General features: G+C 50.5%; 1 protein-coding gene across 11 annotated transcripts in view; it reads right to left on the bottom strand.

The window, feature by feature from the left end:
* Window positions 1-348: 348 nt before the first annotated feature.
* Window positions 349-14046, bottom strand: part of AMOTL1 (angiomotin like 1) — a 175618-nt gene continuing 161920 nt past the window's right edge. For all 11 annotated transcript variants that reach the window (XM_067750736.1, XM_067750738.1, XM_067750735.1 and 8 more), the window contains 4 exons: window positions 11902-12027; window positions 10601-10827; window positions 7302-7577; window positions 349-6216 (listed from right to left, as the gene is read on the bottom strand). In XM_067750736.1, coding sequence (XP_067606837.1) covers window positions 6110-6216; window positions 7302-7577; window positions 10601-10827; window positions 11902-12027 — 736 coding nt within the window. In that variant the 3' untranslated portion in view covers window positions 349-6109. The remainder of the gene's footprint in view (window positions 6217-7301; window positions 7578-10600; window positions 10828-11901; window positions 12028-14046) is intronic.

Below are 14046 nucleotides of genomic sequence, written 5' to 3'. Positions count from 1 at the left end.
CCCAGGATCGCCCAAAGAGGACACTCAGATGTGATCAAAGTGGCCACCGTCTCCCGCGCCCACGTCCCCGGCGTTTCCTCCTTCTGTATTTGTCTGGAGGGGTGGGTGGCAGGGTGGACGGCAAGTTCCAGGGGTTTGGATGACTCATTTCCTCCTGGGATCAAAAGCATGAGGCCCACAGGGGCTGGGGGGAGGGAGGGGGGCACGCGGGATGCCTCTTGCCTCTGCAAGCCAAACAGCAAGTGAGGCTGCTTCCAGCAGTAACATGAAATGAAATTCAACCAACATTTACTGAGCACCTGGTATATAAGTTCCTTGGGACAGAAAAGAGCAAGCGTGAGGGAGAGAGCCATTTTATCCATTTATTATATACAATATTAAGGCACAAGTTTAAGCAGCAAAGAATATGAAAATCTTTGGCTGACCAACAGTATCAACATTTGCTGTGAGGGACATGCCGTCTTCTTGGATTTCCCCACTCTGGACACAGACCCATCTGGCCGTGCAGCTCTGCACCCTCCACCTCTGCTTCAATACAGACTAGCACATCGAAGATGCCAGAATCTTACAGCAGAGTCTGCTGGAGGGAACACGCACACGCCACCAAGCAGGGCGGTGACACACACAGCTGGCGGGAAGTGTGGCGGCGCCCCGGCCGTTGGCGCTTTGCTGAGGTGGGTGCATGGCCTGCCCAGCCTCACAGAATGTCCCAGATTCTGCATGAGCCTCACGCGGAGAAGGAGGCTCCCCTTCCCCTCCGCAAAAGGGGAAAACACCTTAATTCAAAGAAAATCACTATGGATCAATTTGCTTACATTCCGGTTTGTAATAAATACTTACAGGTGTCTCTATGTGAACGGAATCTTAGGCAAACCACATGTAAACACACCACTGGGCACCAAAGCTTCAGGAGCTGATACAAGAAAATACTGTATATGTACTTCATTATATTGAAAAAACAATATTTTAATTCCGTGAGGAAGCGAAGTTTCATGACAAAGAAACACCTCAGTCTTGGCCTAACATGACAATAACATGCACTTAAGTCTAACAGGGTTTTACAGAATTCCTACTGGAGGCGGCGACTCGTGAATGTGTACTTACACCCGCGTGTACGCAGAGACGTGAACACATACAAGGCGTGGCAAGGGAGCAGGCTTTTTACAACGAAGCCTCTGGAAGGTACATGTACTAACGATGACTGTCCTCCTTTGAAGTGGTCACTCTGAGAGCCTCTGAGGGTCCAAAGACTCATCCCCCAGAAACATCTTACGGACTTCTTTCAAAGGAAAAAGCTAAAAGGATGTGACTTACCTTAATCACCCATCTTTATTTATCCAACTGAGTGAATGACTTGGGATTATTTCCAAACTTAAACCTGCCTTCAAAGGATGATGCTTTCTCAACTCTAAGGATAACCAGAGGAACATGCCAGGCCCCCAGATCCATTCTAACAGAGGCGTCTGCAAAATGTTTCTACTTAGCACGGCAGTAATCAGCACAGCGTCTCGCAAAGGGTCACCTCTTAAGCAACGTGGGGTGAGATGAAACACTTGCATCTTCTGGATGTTAAGAAAAGAAACTCGACATACAACCTTACAGTCACGCCTCCTATGTACGCACTGACATATACATGTCTTTATACCATTAAATTACCAGATGAGAGAAGGGGATACTACTTAAAAAACAGAAAAAGACTGCTCATTATTGACAGTTCCAGAAGAAATCCATTTACTGAAATGCTGACTTCTCCATGCTCCCAGCTGATCAGCTTCTGGTAATTTCTTAATTACTCTGCGCATCTCCCATGGGGCCACACACCAGAGGCAAACCCATTAAACAATCCTCATGTCGAATGAAGACGTTTTAAACCCACTGATTAATTAGCAAGAAAAAAGAAGAGAAAACCAACATTTATAAAGCGTATACCATGGCTGTGTCAGACTTGGAGAGGAGAAGCAGGCAACTGTGGGCTGGACCTTCTCTGTTTAAGAACACTTGCCCAGCTCCCTTGTACCACCGTCCTCCAAGGCTTAGGAGGAGGTGAGATCACTGGGGGCAGAGAGAAGCATGCCCCGCCGGCACCAGTGCAGACACGCAGCAGGACTTTGTTCTGGAAAACATACCTCTTTGCTCAGCTCCCAGCAGCCCAAGCGTGAGTTCCCTGCCTCAAAACCTTGCAACTCCTCCACCTTGCAAGTCTCCACAGCCCCCCGGGCGCTGCCCCACCTGACGTCTGTGTTCACATCAGTCCCTGGGACTCAGGCTGCTGTAGGGAGAATTTCTCTTGCCATCAGCTACGGACAAGGACGCAGGAGCCACCTGCAATTGCTAGCGCTCAGCATCCTAGGGACACAGGAGGCTGCGGGCAAACCCAGGAGAGAACAGCAGTGATGGCTGGCTTCTCTGCAGGGGGCATTCCAACAGCCTCCCCGCTGAGCCACAGAACCAACGAACTCTCTCTTCCAAGTTCACAATCCATTGGGAGCAACTGTCTCGATCCAACCCAAGTCCTGTGTAGTCAAATGCACACATAGGTTCCAAAGAGCAAGTTCTGCAAAACGGAAGAAGGGAGACATGCCTCCACTCTCTGCCCTCCAACCCAAGCCCTGGGAGGGACGTGGCAGCCCTGTCCTGCATGCCTGCTCCAAGCAGACTGGGCACGACACTGTGGCTGGCTTCCCAACTCTGGGAAGCAGAAGAAAAGCTAAGAAGAAAAAGCTAAGGAAAGGCTCTGCACACGCTCTGAAATTAGTGCCCCAAAGCAGCAACATCTCTGCTGCATACAGTATGCCGGGCAGCACGCAGAAACCGCCAGGTGACACACTGAAGGAAGAAGCGGAGTTACTCCAGCACGTCACCACACAAGGCCAAGGCCTTTACCCTTCACCCTGAGACAGGGCTCGCGAGTTCATTATCAGACACCACTGAAAAGTTCTGGAGAAGGCCTGGCCTCTGGACCACTCGTAAGTAAGTGCTTTTTAAACAGACTTTGTGGTCCTGCTTACAACGGAACACAAAGACTCCTACCTATACCTGTGTTTATGGGCAGTTCTAGCAGTTCTGGGCTTTAGTCCTATTTCTTAGCTCCCGGGGTGGCAAGGGGGCAGGAAGCTCTGTGTGTGTGTGTGTGTGTGTGTGTGTGTGTGCGTGTGTGTGTGTGTGTGTGTGTGTGTGTGTCTAGGAGTGCACACATCACATAGAGGGGACAGAGCGGGTCAAGCCGTGGACTTATCATCCCCAAGTCAGAGGCAGTCCAGCCTGTGGCGAAGGCACAGCTCCTCTCCCAAAGCCTCGGCTCAGATCCCAGCCTCTCCTGGGGGAGGGACTTGACCTCCTGAGCCCCAGTTTCCTCCTCTGTGAAACAAGGATGATAAACTCGCCCCTGCTCCCATGTGGTCTGAGGACTCATTAAAAGGGACTTACCCCAGTGCTTGCATACAGTTGGCACTAAAAAAACGGAGCTAGGATTATTTTCTGAAAATCCAGTGAGATCATATATTGTCAACGGCCAGAACACACAGTGGGAGTTCAGTAGCTGCACTTCTCCTAAATGCAAGCAAGTCTTCGAGCTATGAAGATGAAAAGTGTCAGGGCCCACAGAAGAAGACATTTCAAAACTATAGGTCCCTCTTCTTACGGAGGAGTCTTAGCAGGTTAGAAGAAAGAAAGATTAAGGACTACAGCACAACTGAAAAATGGTGATGTCTGTGTTTGCATTCTGACAATTAACACGCCTGGCAACTCGGGGGACCAAGGAAAGCGAATGAGCCTTGTGCCTGAGCTGCCAACGAGATGTGCTGGGGCATAAAGATGAGGCTTTGCGGGAAACTGGGCTGTGGCTGTCACTCTCACCCGTTTCTAGGGGACACAGCCCATGTTTGGGGTAGCCCAGACACGGATGATGGGGGCTCGCAGAGGTGACGTGCCCTCTTATTTCTAGACGTTTTCTTTCCATCCCCACGTTAATCAGGGGTCAAAATGTCCTTAAGAGAGTTAGTTGCCATCAACTGAGCCTCATCACCTATAAAAAGTGATGGGGAACTGAGACTGAGACGGAGATCCCTCTGCCCCATCCCTGCCCCGACGTGTCCATACTCACCTGGCCCCCACACCAGCCATGGGGCCTCACCGCTCCCTCCTCACACCCAGGGCTGCTCTGGTTTCCCAGCGATGCTTAACGTAGGACCGCAGAAGGCAACAGGCGTGATGCACGGCGCCTACCGCAGAGCAGGGCTTGAGCAGCACCCGTTCTGCTTACTCTCCTGACCACTAGGCAGCTCAGAGGCCCCCCGGGCAAAGCCATCGGTTTCCTTCCCCAACTCTCCGTCTCCAGCTCACACCTCTGTCATCCTTCCACCACCTCAATTTGGGGAGGCTTCACCCAGGTTACACTCCAAAGACCAACTCTAAAACGAGCCACCCAAGCAAAATTTCCTAAGTGATGCTGTCTTCAGGGCTTCATCTGGGTGGGACTTGAAAAAGCCTCAGACCTGGGGCTTTTTTTCTTTTTTCTTTCCTTAAGTAAGCATGAGGAAAGGGAGCTGGGAAAACACAGATCCGGCTACCCTGCAGGGAGAAAACTATCGGGGCCCTGCGTGAGCATCTGACGGCCTGACTAGCTTCTCTCTTCTGATCCAGCCCCTTCTAGATTTGTAAAGAAAGCCGATATCTGAGTATCTGAGGAGTCAGATGGGAAACCTTACAGCACAGGGATGAGGCCCACGACCTCACTCACTCCTGGCTCTTTGACCTGGTGTTTCCGTCTTACTTTGGACAAGTTGCTCCCAACTGAAATCCTGAAAAACCTGACTACACTGTATAGATACTGGCCTGTTAGGTTACAAAGCAAGTTCCTGGCAGGGCAGAACTGATGTGCTGACACACACGTGCTGACGGTCACAGAGTCTGCGCGCTCATCAACAATGCCCAGAGGGATGCGAGGGGCGGGCAGAGCGGTGGCCACAAACAGTAGAAAGCGGGAGTGCCCGGGGAGATTCTAGATGCCACCAAGTCAAGTGTCACTCGCTTCCCGGAGTGCAGTCCTGAAAGTCCTACCTCAACAGAGCAATGAGGTGGAGATACCAAGCTCCACCCAAGAGCTGATGTGAGAGAGAAAAAAGTCGGGGCCGTGAGCTTAATGCAGGACGTCACAGGGCTCATGGATCTTCCGCCTAGTCGGAGCTTCCCTAGTTCATGGCCAGAATGAGATCAACCACTGCAGCCCAACTCCTCAAAGGTGGAGGAAGCAGCCAAGGGACCCGCCATACGGCTTTGTCCCACCGGTCATGATGAATGATGAACATTCAGTTACTGCTCTGATAAACCCCAGAACAAAGGAATTCTGTCATGGCTTGTTGCAAAAGGGGAAAAAAAAAAGGAAGGAAAAAAGGGTAAAATTAAAGAGTATGAAGCAGAGACAGAGATGAACTCAGAGAAGTGAGGGAGGATACACACCAGGACCAGAAAGCTCCCGTCCTGTTTAGAAAATACTGCTCAATCCAGAAAAGCTAAGATGTCCAAACCAAGCAGGTAATGAGGTGAAGATGGCCTTTTAAATTCCCCATCACCCTGGACATGTCTCCTCCCTGCCACACCCACACGCAATCACAGGACACCCCATGGAGGGCACAGGTGAGATTATTACGTTATATCAAGACGGACTCTCCGAGATTCCTAGGAGGTTCTTCTGAAACAAAACAAGCTAAGAGGCAAGGAGAATGGGCGTATTTCAAGGAAGATCCATGCCCAGGTTTATCTGTTTATAACCAGAGAATGGGTGTACACAGACCCTCCCCAAGAGATACATTTTCTGTACAACGGAAAAATTCCATTTCCTATTTCTTCTTTGTTTCCAAACCTACATGCACCTCCTCTCTTCCACCATATGCAGTAAAAATCCATGACATCCTCTTCATTTTCAGTCATGTAGGCCTCCTGCTTTTGTTTTGTTTTTAACATTTATAAAAAGTGTTCTCATGAATCTGAAATCCTGATCAGTTCAAATCATTCCTGATTTCCCATCCACAACCTTCTTGATCTTTCTTTCTCTTTGCCACGTTCCTTGCTCATCAAAGTTCTGTTGCAAAATTCAACAGGGATGCCGGTGTTAGATGAGAACTTCCATCATCTCCCCATCAGGGAACTCGGGCTTGTGGAGCAAGCTGCTGACGCGACCTTTGTGGTCAGGTGACTTCCCGTGGCCGGGAGAATTCTCTGCCAAACAGAAGGGACACATTAGCAGCCTGTTCCCCAAGAGGAGCACAGCCTTCCCAGCCCTCTCTAAAACGGAACCATTTAAGTACCACCCCTCACCATCGGTGCATGCAGGTAAGGCCGTAGTGCCCAGCCCATGGTGGACCAAAGCTAAAGGACTGGCCCTGGGATTCGGACACAAAGAACAGAACTAGGACGTGATGGGAGAGGTCTGAGCGGGTGAAAGTGGCATCGGGACTTGGTGCGGAGCCCTCACCCCCGCTCTCCTCCTCTCCTCCAAACTATCACGTGCACGCCACGAGCCAGGTCCTTGTCACGTGTTCCCTGCCTTCCTTGCAGAAGAGCACCCCAAGGATTAAATCTCCGAAAATAACATTGTGTTTACTTGTCTGTTTTGGAGGATAAACACAGGGAACCCCTCTGGAGGAAACAATTCATTTATGCCCAGTAGCTCCCACCTCCTCCTCACCCCATGACTACGAACAGTCCAAAGCCACTTCTGGACTCATTGCCAAGCTCCTCCTAAGCTGTCTTCTCTTAAATATTTGACGGCACCTACTTAGAACTGGCCTGAGTATTGGGCCAGTTCGCCTACTTTAAATCTACCTTCTCCTTCAATCGGGAGGTGCTCTCGACCCCGAATCCTTGACGAGTAAACACCTTGAAGGCAATGTCTTTGTACCTGTTGGTCTTGATGGACCTGGTGGTGCCTGGTACCAGCTCTCAAATATACTGGGGGGCGGAGGGGGGGGCCGGGAACTAATTCCCTAACGTCCCCTGGAGCGTCTGTCTGCACACCTTCTGGGGAAGGGCTAGTTACAAAGCATACACTAAAAGGACAGATGCAACTTGTGGACTCCTTTAAATGGTAATAAGTGAGGAGTCTCTACACACATTTTAATTCCAGCATAATAAAGGGCATGCAGAGCCTAAATGCATTAGGGTAACCATAATCAGAAGATAACCCGTAAAGTCAGAGTTGACTGGGAGCCCTGCCCCCTCCCCAGCTCAACGAAAGCCTCCCCCTCTCAGGCCAGGGAGCGCTGAGGATCCCCGGAGCGTGAGAGGAGGCGGGGACCTCATACCCAGCTTCTCTGCCGTGCCCTTGGCCGCTGGGTGCTTCAGGACCGGGCTGTTGGAAGGGGTTCCGCTCAGCCGGCCGCGCGTGGGCAGGGAGGCCACACCGGGCCAGAAGAGCTCGGCGCTCTTGTCCGTCTGTGTGCTGCTGTCCTTGCTGCCTGTCTTCGCGTGGGCGCTGCTGGCCGAGGTGACAAGGGCCGCAGGAAATAGCGCTGTGGCAGGCGGGGTGGGCAGCACGGGGGCGGATGCGTGTTCATGGGGCTCCTTCCCCAGCAGCAACCCTGAGGGCAGAAGAACAGCTTTTTCAATGCCATTCTTTAAAAACAAAACCAAAACACCTAGTCTGGGGCGGGGGGAGGAGTTGTCAAGTAAATTGGTTCTAATATAACATGACAAATGATAGGACACTATTATTCTCAGGGTGCTATGGGAGAATGGAGAAGAGGCACCTTATAGGCAGAGTGCCGAGGGGTGAGGGCATTCCTGCAAAGTGTTCTAGAGCGATGCTTGCTTTGCCTAATATGGCCCAGGAGGGCTAGTCCTGGGCAGTGGCTGTGCGCTTCAGAAAACCTGAAGGCTTCCCTGCTCCTAGACACGGTCCCATCGGCCTGATGCTGTGCCTAAGAGCCCCCGACACCCCTCCACTCTTGGTAACAGATGGTCTCCTACAGGCCCCGGGTCAAAACAAACACGCTTCCTGGTCAGGGCAACACAGAGCTGTGTACAGTATTCCCCAAAGAGATCCTTGCAATGGAGAGCCATGTCCTCCAAGAAGCAGAAAGCCAGCTGGGCTCCTGGGAAGGACCACTCAGCCCTCTTCTCCCTCCCTGCCTGCCCCAAGAGCAGAGAGGCTGGGGCAGGAAGAGGGCGGGCTGGCTGGGGAAAAGGGAGGCATGATGCGCTGTGGTGTCCCTTTTCCTCAATGTCTTCCTACAAAGCTGGACAGAACAGTCACTGTTATGATGGTGAAATACGGCCCACGTTCAGAACAGTGCCAGCACTCCGGAACACTAGCCTGTAGAAAATGCGGTAAGCACAATCGAGTGTCTGTTCACTTATTTAATGAGCCAGCAATTCATAACGTCTCTTTGCCAGGGCTATTTCAAGATGCCCATTCATAACAGAATGCAACTCAATCCAGTCTGTCTACAGCAACGCTTCTCAAAATGTAATGTGCAGGGCTTCCCTGGTGGCGCAGTGGTTGAGAGTCCACCTGCCAATGCAGGGGACATGGGTTCGTGCCCCGGTCCGGGAAGATCCCACATGCCGCGGAGCGGCTGGGCCTGTGAGCCATGGCCGCTGATCCTGTGCGTCTGGAGCCTGTGCTCCGCAACGGGAGAGGCCACAACAGTGAGAGGCCCGCGTACCGCAAAAAAAAGAAAAAAAAAAAGTAATGTGCCTATCAATTACTTGGATATATTGTTAAGATGAAGATTCAAGTCAGTGGGTGGGGCCTGAGAGTCTGCTTCTCTAAGAAGCTCCCAGGAGAGGGTGGTCCAAGGCTGTGGTCCAAGGACCAAGGGTCCAAGGGTCCAAGGACCACACCTTGAGTAGCGAGGGGCTTTGGCTAGGTGCTTCACACACATCATCTCATTTCATAGGAGGTAGGGCCTGTTGTTATCCTTTGTCTTACAGAAAAGGAAATGGAAGCTTGGAGTAATAAGTATCTCACAGTGAGAAGTATCAATAGCAGAAATGGGATTGGAACCCAGCTGTGCCTGCCTTTAAGTCCACTCTGTGTTCTTGCCACCTCATCGCCCTGTCTGGTGAAAAGCCACCGTCTGGCAAGGATGTTCTGTGGAACCAAGTCACTGGCCTGTCTTCTCCCCTGGGAGCCCCTGAGCCATCAGGAAGGTATGTGTCATCACCTCTACCTCCTTCCAGAGCCCCTCGGGCAAGAGACTGTGGAAACACTTTGGGGGCTGTGCACTGTACCTTTGCGAATTGACTGTGTGCCTCTGCCTGGAACCTCAGAGGGCCCTGCTCTGTTTTTGTGACACGTGGACACCAATCACAATAACGAGGAGGAACACCAGTGCAGAGAACACAGCAACTCTTCCCGCAGCCGGGTCCTCTGGCTCCCAGGCCTGGTTGAGACACATCAGATGCTAAGGGTACAGGCACAGACCCCAGGGAAATGCCTGCCTGGGTGGATGTCACAGACTGGCCTCTGCCAGGGAGGTTTCTATGCGAGCTGAGCACATTCAGACTCCCCTACCAGGCCTGCCTGAGCGCCGCTTCCAAGGCTCTCTAACTGGGGTGGGGAGCTAAGCGTCCTTGGGAGGGTCTTTGAAGATCCCAGCTGCTGTCCACACACGTCCTCTTTGAAGTGCATTTCCTTGGAGGGCAGGGGCTGCAGAAGTAACCCGTGGGGGAACTTCAAACAGAGATTGTGGCTGGGTGCCTTTGATCACCCCAAGTCTGTCACGTTCGTTCTGGAAGCTCTTATCCCCTTTGGCACGAAGCAGCCAGGCTCCTCTGGGGTTCTGTTTTGAGAAAAACAGGCTCTCGGCTCCTTAGATAAACAAAACACACTCTGAGCCGGGGAAATGCATCAAAGAAGGGCCAGGCCCCTGGGGGTGTGGAGTGCCGGGGACAAGAGCGGAGGATGCGCTGCCTGCGAGCCGGGCGGCTCTGCCGCTTCTCTCCAGACCCAGCCAGCCTCCATCACCCCAGGAAACGTGTTCATGGCTGAGACCACACGTTTGCAGAACTCTCCTCAACGTTCTGCCTGTGTAACAACAATCCAGCAAAACCACTGCCGCCAGAACTTTGCACTCGAGAGCACTGCTTCCCGAGCGCTTTCTCTCCATTATCTCATTTTGCCCTTGCCATGACCCCATGGGGTACAGCAGGGCAGACACCTCCAGGCACCGCCCTGCTCTGCGAGACACAGAAGCAGAGGTGGAGCAGTCTTACCACTGGTCTGGGGCAGAGCCAACTTCAGAGGCCTGAGGTCTCTGGGTTTTTCCCATTAGAACATTTTACATGAAGGGTCACCTCAGCTTTCAACAATAATGATGATAATTACGATGTGAATCAACCCGTGGTGAACAGCGACTCTGGTGGGGTGGTCTTTGCTTCCACCACCAAAGTGTGACTGATTATCCTTCCCCGCTTTACATAGAGGAAACTGAGGCTCGAGAATACTCAGTATTTCTGCTTTCACGAAAGCGTGTCTGAACTCCTTTGGCCAGAGGAGATGCCTCTCAATGTTTGTGTGATGCTTCTCTTCAGTCTCACCTCAGGAGGGGCGGGACTTGCCTGAGGGGGCGGGGCTCGCCTGGGGAGGGACGGGGCTCACCTATGCTCCCCTTCCAGGTCTTCTCCTCCTTCCTCTCCTCGGCTAACTGGCTGCTGGTGAGCGAGGTCTGGCGGGAGTGAGTCCCAGTGGCTGCAGCGATGGACGGGACAGAGCGAGCGGGCCGCAGGCTGGAGGAGTCCGTCTTCCCGGCGTCTTTACGGGATCGCTGCTGGAGGACCTTAATCATGGCATCCTTCTCTATGATTTTGGCATGGAGATTTTTAATACTGTGTAACAAAACAAAACAGTCATGATCAAAAGCCATTTGGCTAGAATAACATGAACATTTCTCTCAGGATGCCCAGGGACTTTAATTATAATTCAAGGACAGAGAGTTAAGCGCAGTGGAAGTCTTCAGTTACAATCTCCATATTGTAGAAGACGGATCTTTTGTAGTAGCTGAAAAGGGTGCACCTTCTCTGGCCCCTCAGGAGACTCTGGGATGTCCTGGGACCCCAAGGACACACAGTTTGAGTGACCACGGCCTCCCAGCAGGGACCTCCTGGACTGAACTGTGTCTAGGACCCTGGCAGTAGGAGGCATGGAGAAGCAGTAGGAAAGCACACAGACTCAAGGCTCACACAGGGTGGGCTGCTCAGGAGGGTCCATTTCCCTATTTTCTGAGGAAAAAGAAAAATAGACGGACAGGTTTTCTGTGAGAAGCTGCTGTTTTCCTCCCTGAAGGTCAAAGATGAGAATCAGAAAACACGTGAGTTCTTTTCACAACCCAAATAGTAACTTGCTGAGCTTACCAACGACTCAGCCACTCAGTCCTATTTTCACATCTGCAAAATGAGAAGCTCAGCTTCCCAGGGCTCCGCGGGGAGGGCTGGGGGTGGGCGGCAGGCTAGCTCTATTATGTCACCAAGCCCGTTGGACGTCTTGTTTAGTCCATGAGAAGAATGCATTAGCTACATAAGTTCTTTATTTCTGGCTGGAATATATAAATCCTGGCTCAAAATCTCTGAGACTTTGGAATATGATGTTTCCCCTGTCCAGCTGGTAATGTCTAGAATGTTGTAGAGACAGACACCCAGAAAACACATGGGCATCTAAATTCTTGTTATTAGCCTGCATCTGACATGAAATTAGCCCCCAGAGACTTCAGGCTCCAGGCCCGTTGTCGAGTAGACTCTTTCCCTTCTCTCTGGGGCAGGGTGGGAGGGAGAACTCAAGCTTGAAGCTGTTCAGAACAGGAAAGGGCTGAAGTGTGAGTGCAAACATCAGGCTGGCGGCCCCACTGGGGTCTTGAGGGAAGTGCCCAGAGTGGAGCCTGGTGGCCGCGCACAGCTGTCCCTTACGTGTACTCCATGTCCTGACATCTCCTGGTGGCCTGCATCACTTCCCCCTCCTCCTGCCAGATGTGGGCCTCCAGCGAGCTCTCGCCATAGCTGCCGTTCCTCGAGTGGTTGATGATCGTCGTGTCCCTGGCAACACAGGATACACACAGAGAATGACGCTCGTGGGGAGGGCTCCAAGGGTGCCACACTAAAAATATCTCTCCACAGACTCCTTCAGCCCTTGCCCTCTCCTAAACCCTGGCCAATTCTCTCCCTAAATTGCTAGAACTAAGATAGTATCTAAGGAAAACAAAAGAAAACCCCCAGATCCAAATCCCCTGCCCCTTCTACTGATGACATTGAATTCTAAGCTACGTGGCGTGCTCTGAATACGGACACCACTGCACATCTACAGGTTTAACCTACTGACATGTGGATACTGATACTACCACAACGGTTAGTATTTCTATGCTTGTAATCTTCCATACTCACTTCTCCTTTCTCACCTTCTCAATCAGAGTTAAAGTTTTATTTCTATTTCTCACCCATATAGCAGCTATTTCAAGTATGTTACAGTCAATGGGGACTCAGTAAATCCTTGAAACGGAGACTGGCCCTCCCGGACAGCGAGGCTCCGGCTGAAGCCCCCTTCACGTTTGCATTCGAGCTCTCACCGCTTTGATGAGCCCCTGCCTAGGATTCAGCTCCGTTCAGAGTGACAACCGTGCTGGGGCAGCAGGGCACAAAGATGAGGAAGACACACACCCTGTCCTTGGAAAGTCTAGTCGAGGGGGTAGAGTGAGGGGAGGGACAGACAGAGGGAGACTGCAAAGCAGTGTAGCCGGGAACAGATGCCTGACTGAAAACCACTGGTCAAAGGTAACTGTTCCTCCTGCCACTGGTTTTGTCAATTTAATTACTCCTAATTAACGACGACTGGTAAAAACAAGATAATTGCGCCATCTAAGTGATCCAAGTATGTCTTAGACTGAAAGGCCCAAAATGTCTCTGATCAGTGAATCTTAAACTAGTAAGAAATAATCCAGCCAAATATTTCACATCCCTTTAACTTCATATTCCAGTGTTACAATCCTATTCATATTTAAAATCTTACAGCTCTTTTCTAGAACACCCAAAAAAGCAAAAAAGGGGGCCTTTCTTTTGTCTCTTTTAACAACAGCTATCCATGAACGAGTGTTTCCTTCATGCCTGGGCCTGCGTGAAGCATGCTACCCGTGGTATCTCATTTAGTTCTCTCAGGAACTTGTGCAGGAGGCATTACTATCCTCATTTCAAGATGAACGAATGGGTGACCTTGCGAGAACACCCAGTTAGTGAAGGTGGAAAGGGATTCAAATCCAGATATCTCCGACTCCAAAGTCCATGCCCGTAACCATCACTCTACGCTCCCAGGTCTCCTGTCTCTTCATGAAGAAGGCCTCAGCAAAGGTACATGAATGATAAAATAAACCAGTGAAGAGGGCACATGTGAGAATGTGGCTAAGTGCAAACTGACTGAAAACAAATCAGAAAGCCAAATAACATAGAAAACCAGCAAAATGCTTTAAACATACTGACAAAATTATAAATTCACTGCAGGGTACACAAAAATCATCAATATAGGAATTAGTGGCCAGAAATATTTTCAACCGATTATTTTTTGGAGAATTTAGGTAGAGCTGGAGACAAATTTAAAAATTCATGTTCATAGTGTCAAGGACGGCAGGTACAACTAGACGAAAATGACTTCAAAGGTAAATACACACAGCTCTCAGCAAAATATTACATTACTTTGAAATGCTCAAAAAGTTTCAAAAGCTTCTCCACCTACACAAAATAGGCCCAGCCTCTCAATCTTCTGATCAGTGGTGCCAAAATGCACCAAGACGGCAAAATCAGTTGGTATACAAATATCACTGCCTGTAAACATGAAGTATGCAGCAGTAGCTGAAAAGTCACAAACCTAATGGCCGGAAATAGCCATTTTTACCAATTTTTATGTAGCCATTTAGATCTAGGCAATAAGAGCTTAGAATTTTGACCTTTCTCAAAAATTCTTCAGTTTCCTTTCCTCCCTTTTTGTCCACAGAAGAGCAATGCTAAACTATAGAGGTCTTCTTTGAAAAGAACATTAAGATTGGAGCTAAAAACATGACCTCCTCTGAA

The sequence above is a fragment of the Pseudorca crassidens genome, chromosome 9, assembly GCF_039906515.1.
Source record: "Pseudorca crassidens isolate mPseCra1 chromosome 9, mPseCra1.hap1, whole genome shotgun sequence".
NCBI lineage: Eukaryota > Metazoa > Chordata > Mammalia > Artiodactyla > Delphinidae > Pseudorca > Pseudorca crassidens.
The sequence above is the reverse complement of the archived record's forward strand: the minus strand, read 5'-3'. Positions and strand labels throughout refer to the sequence as shown.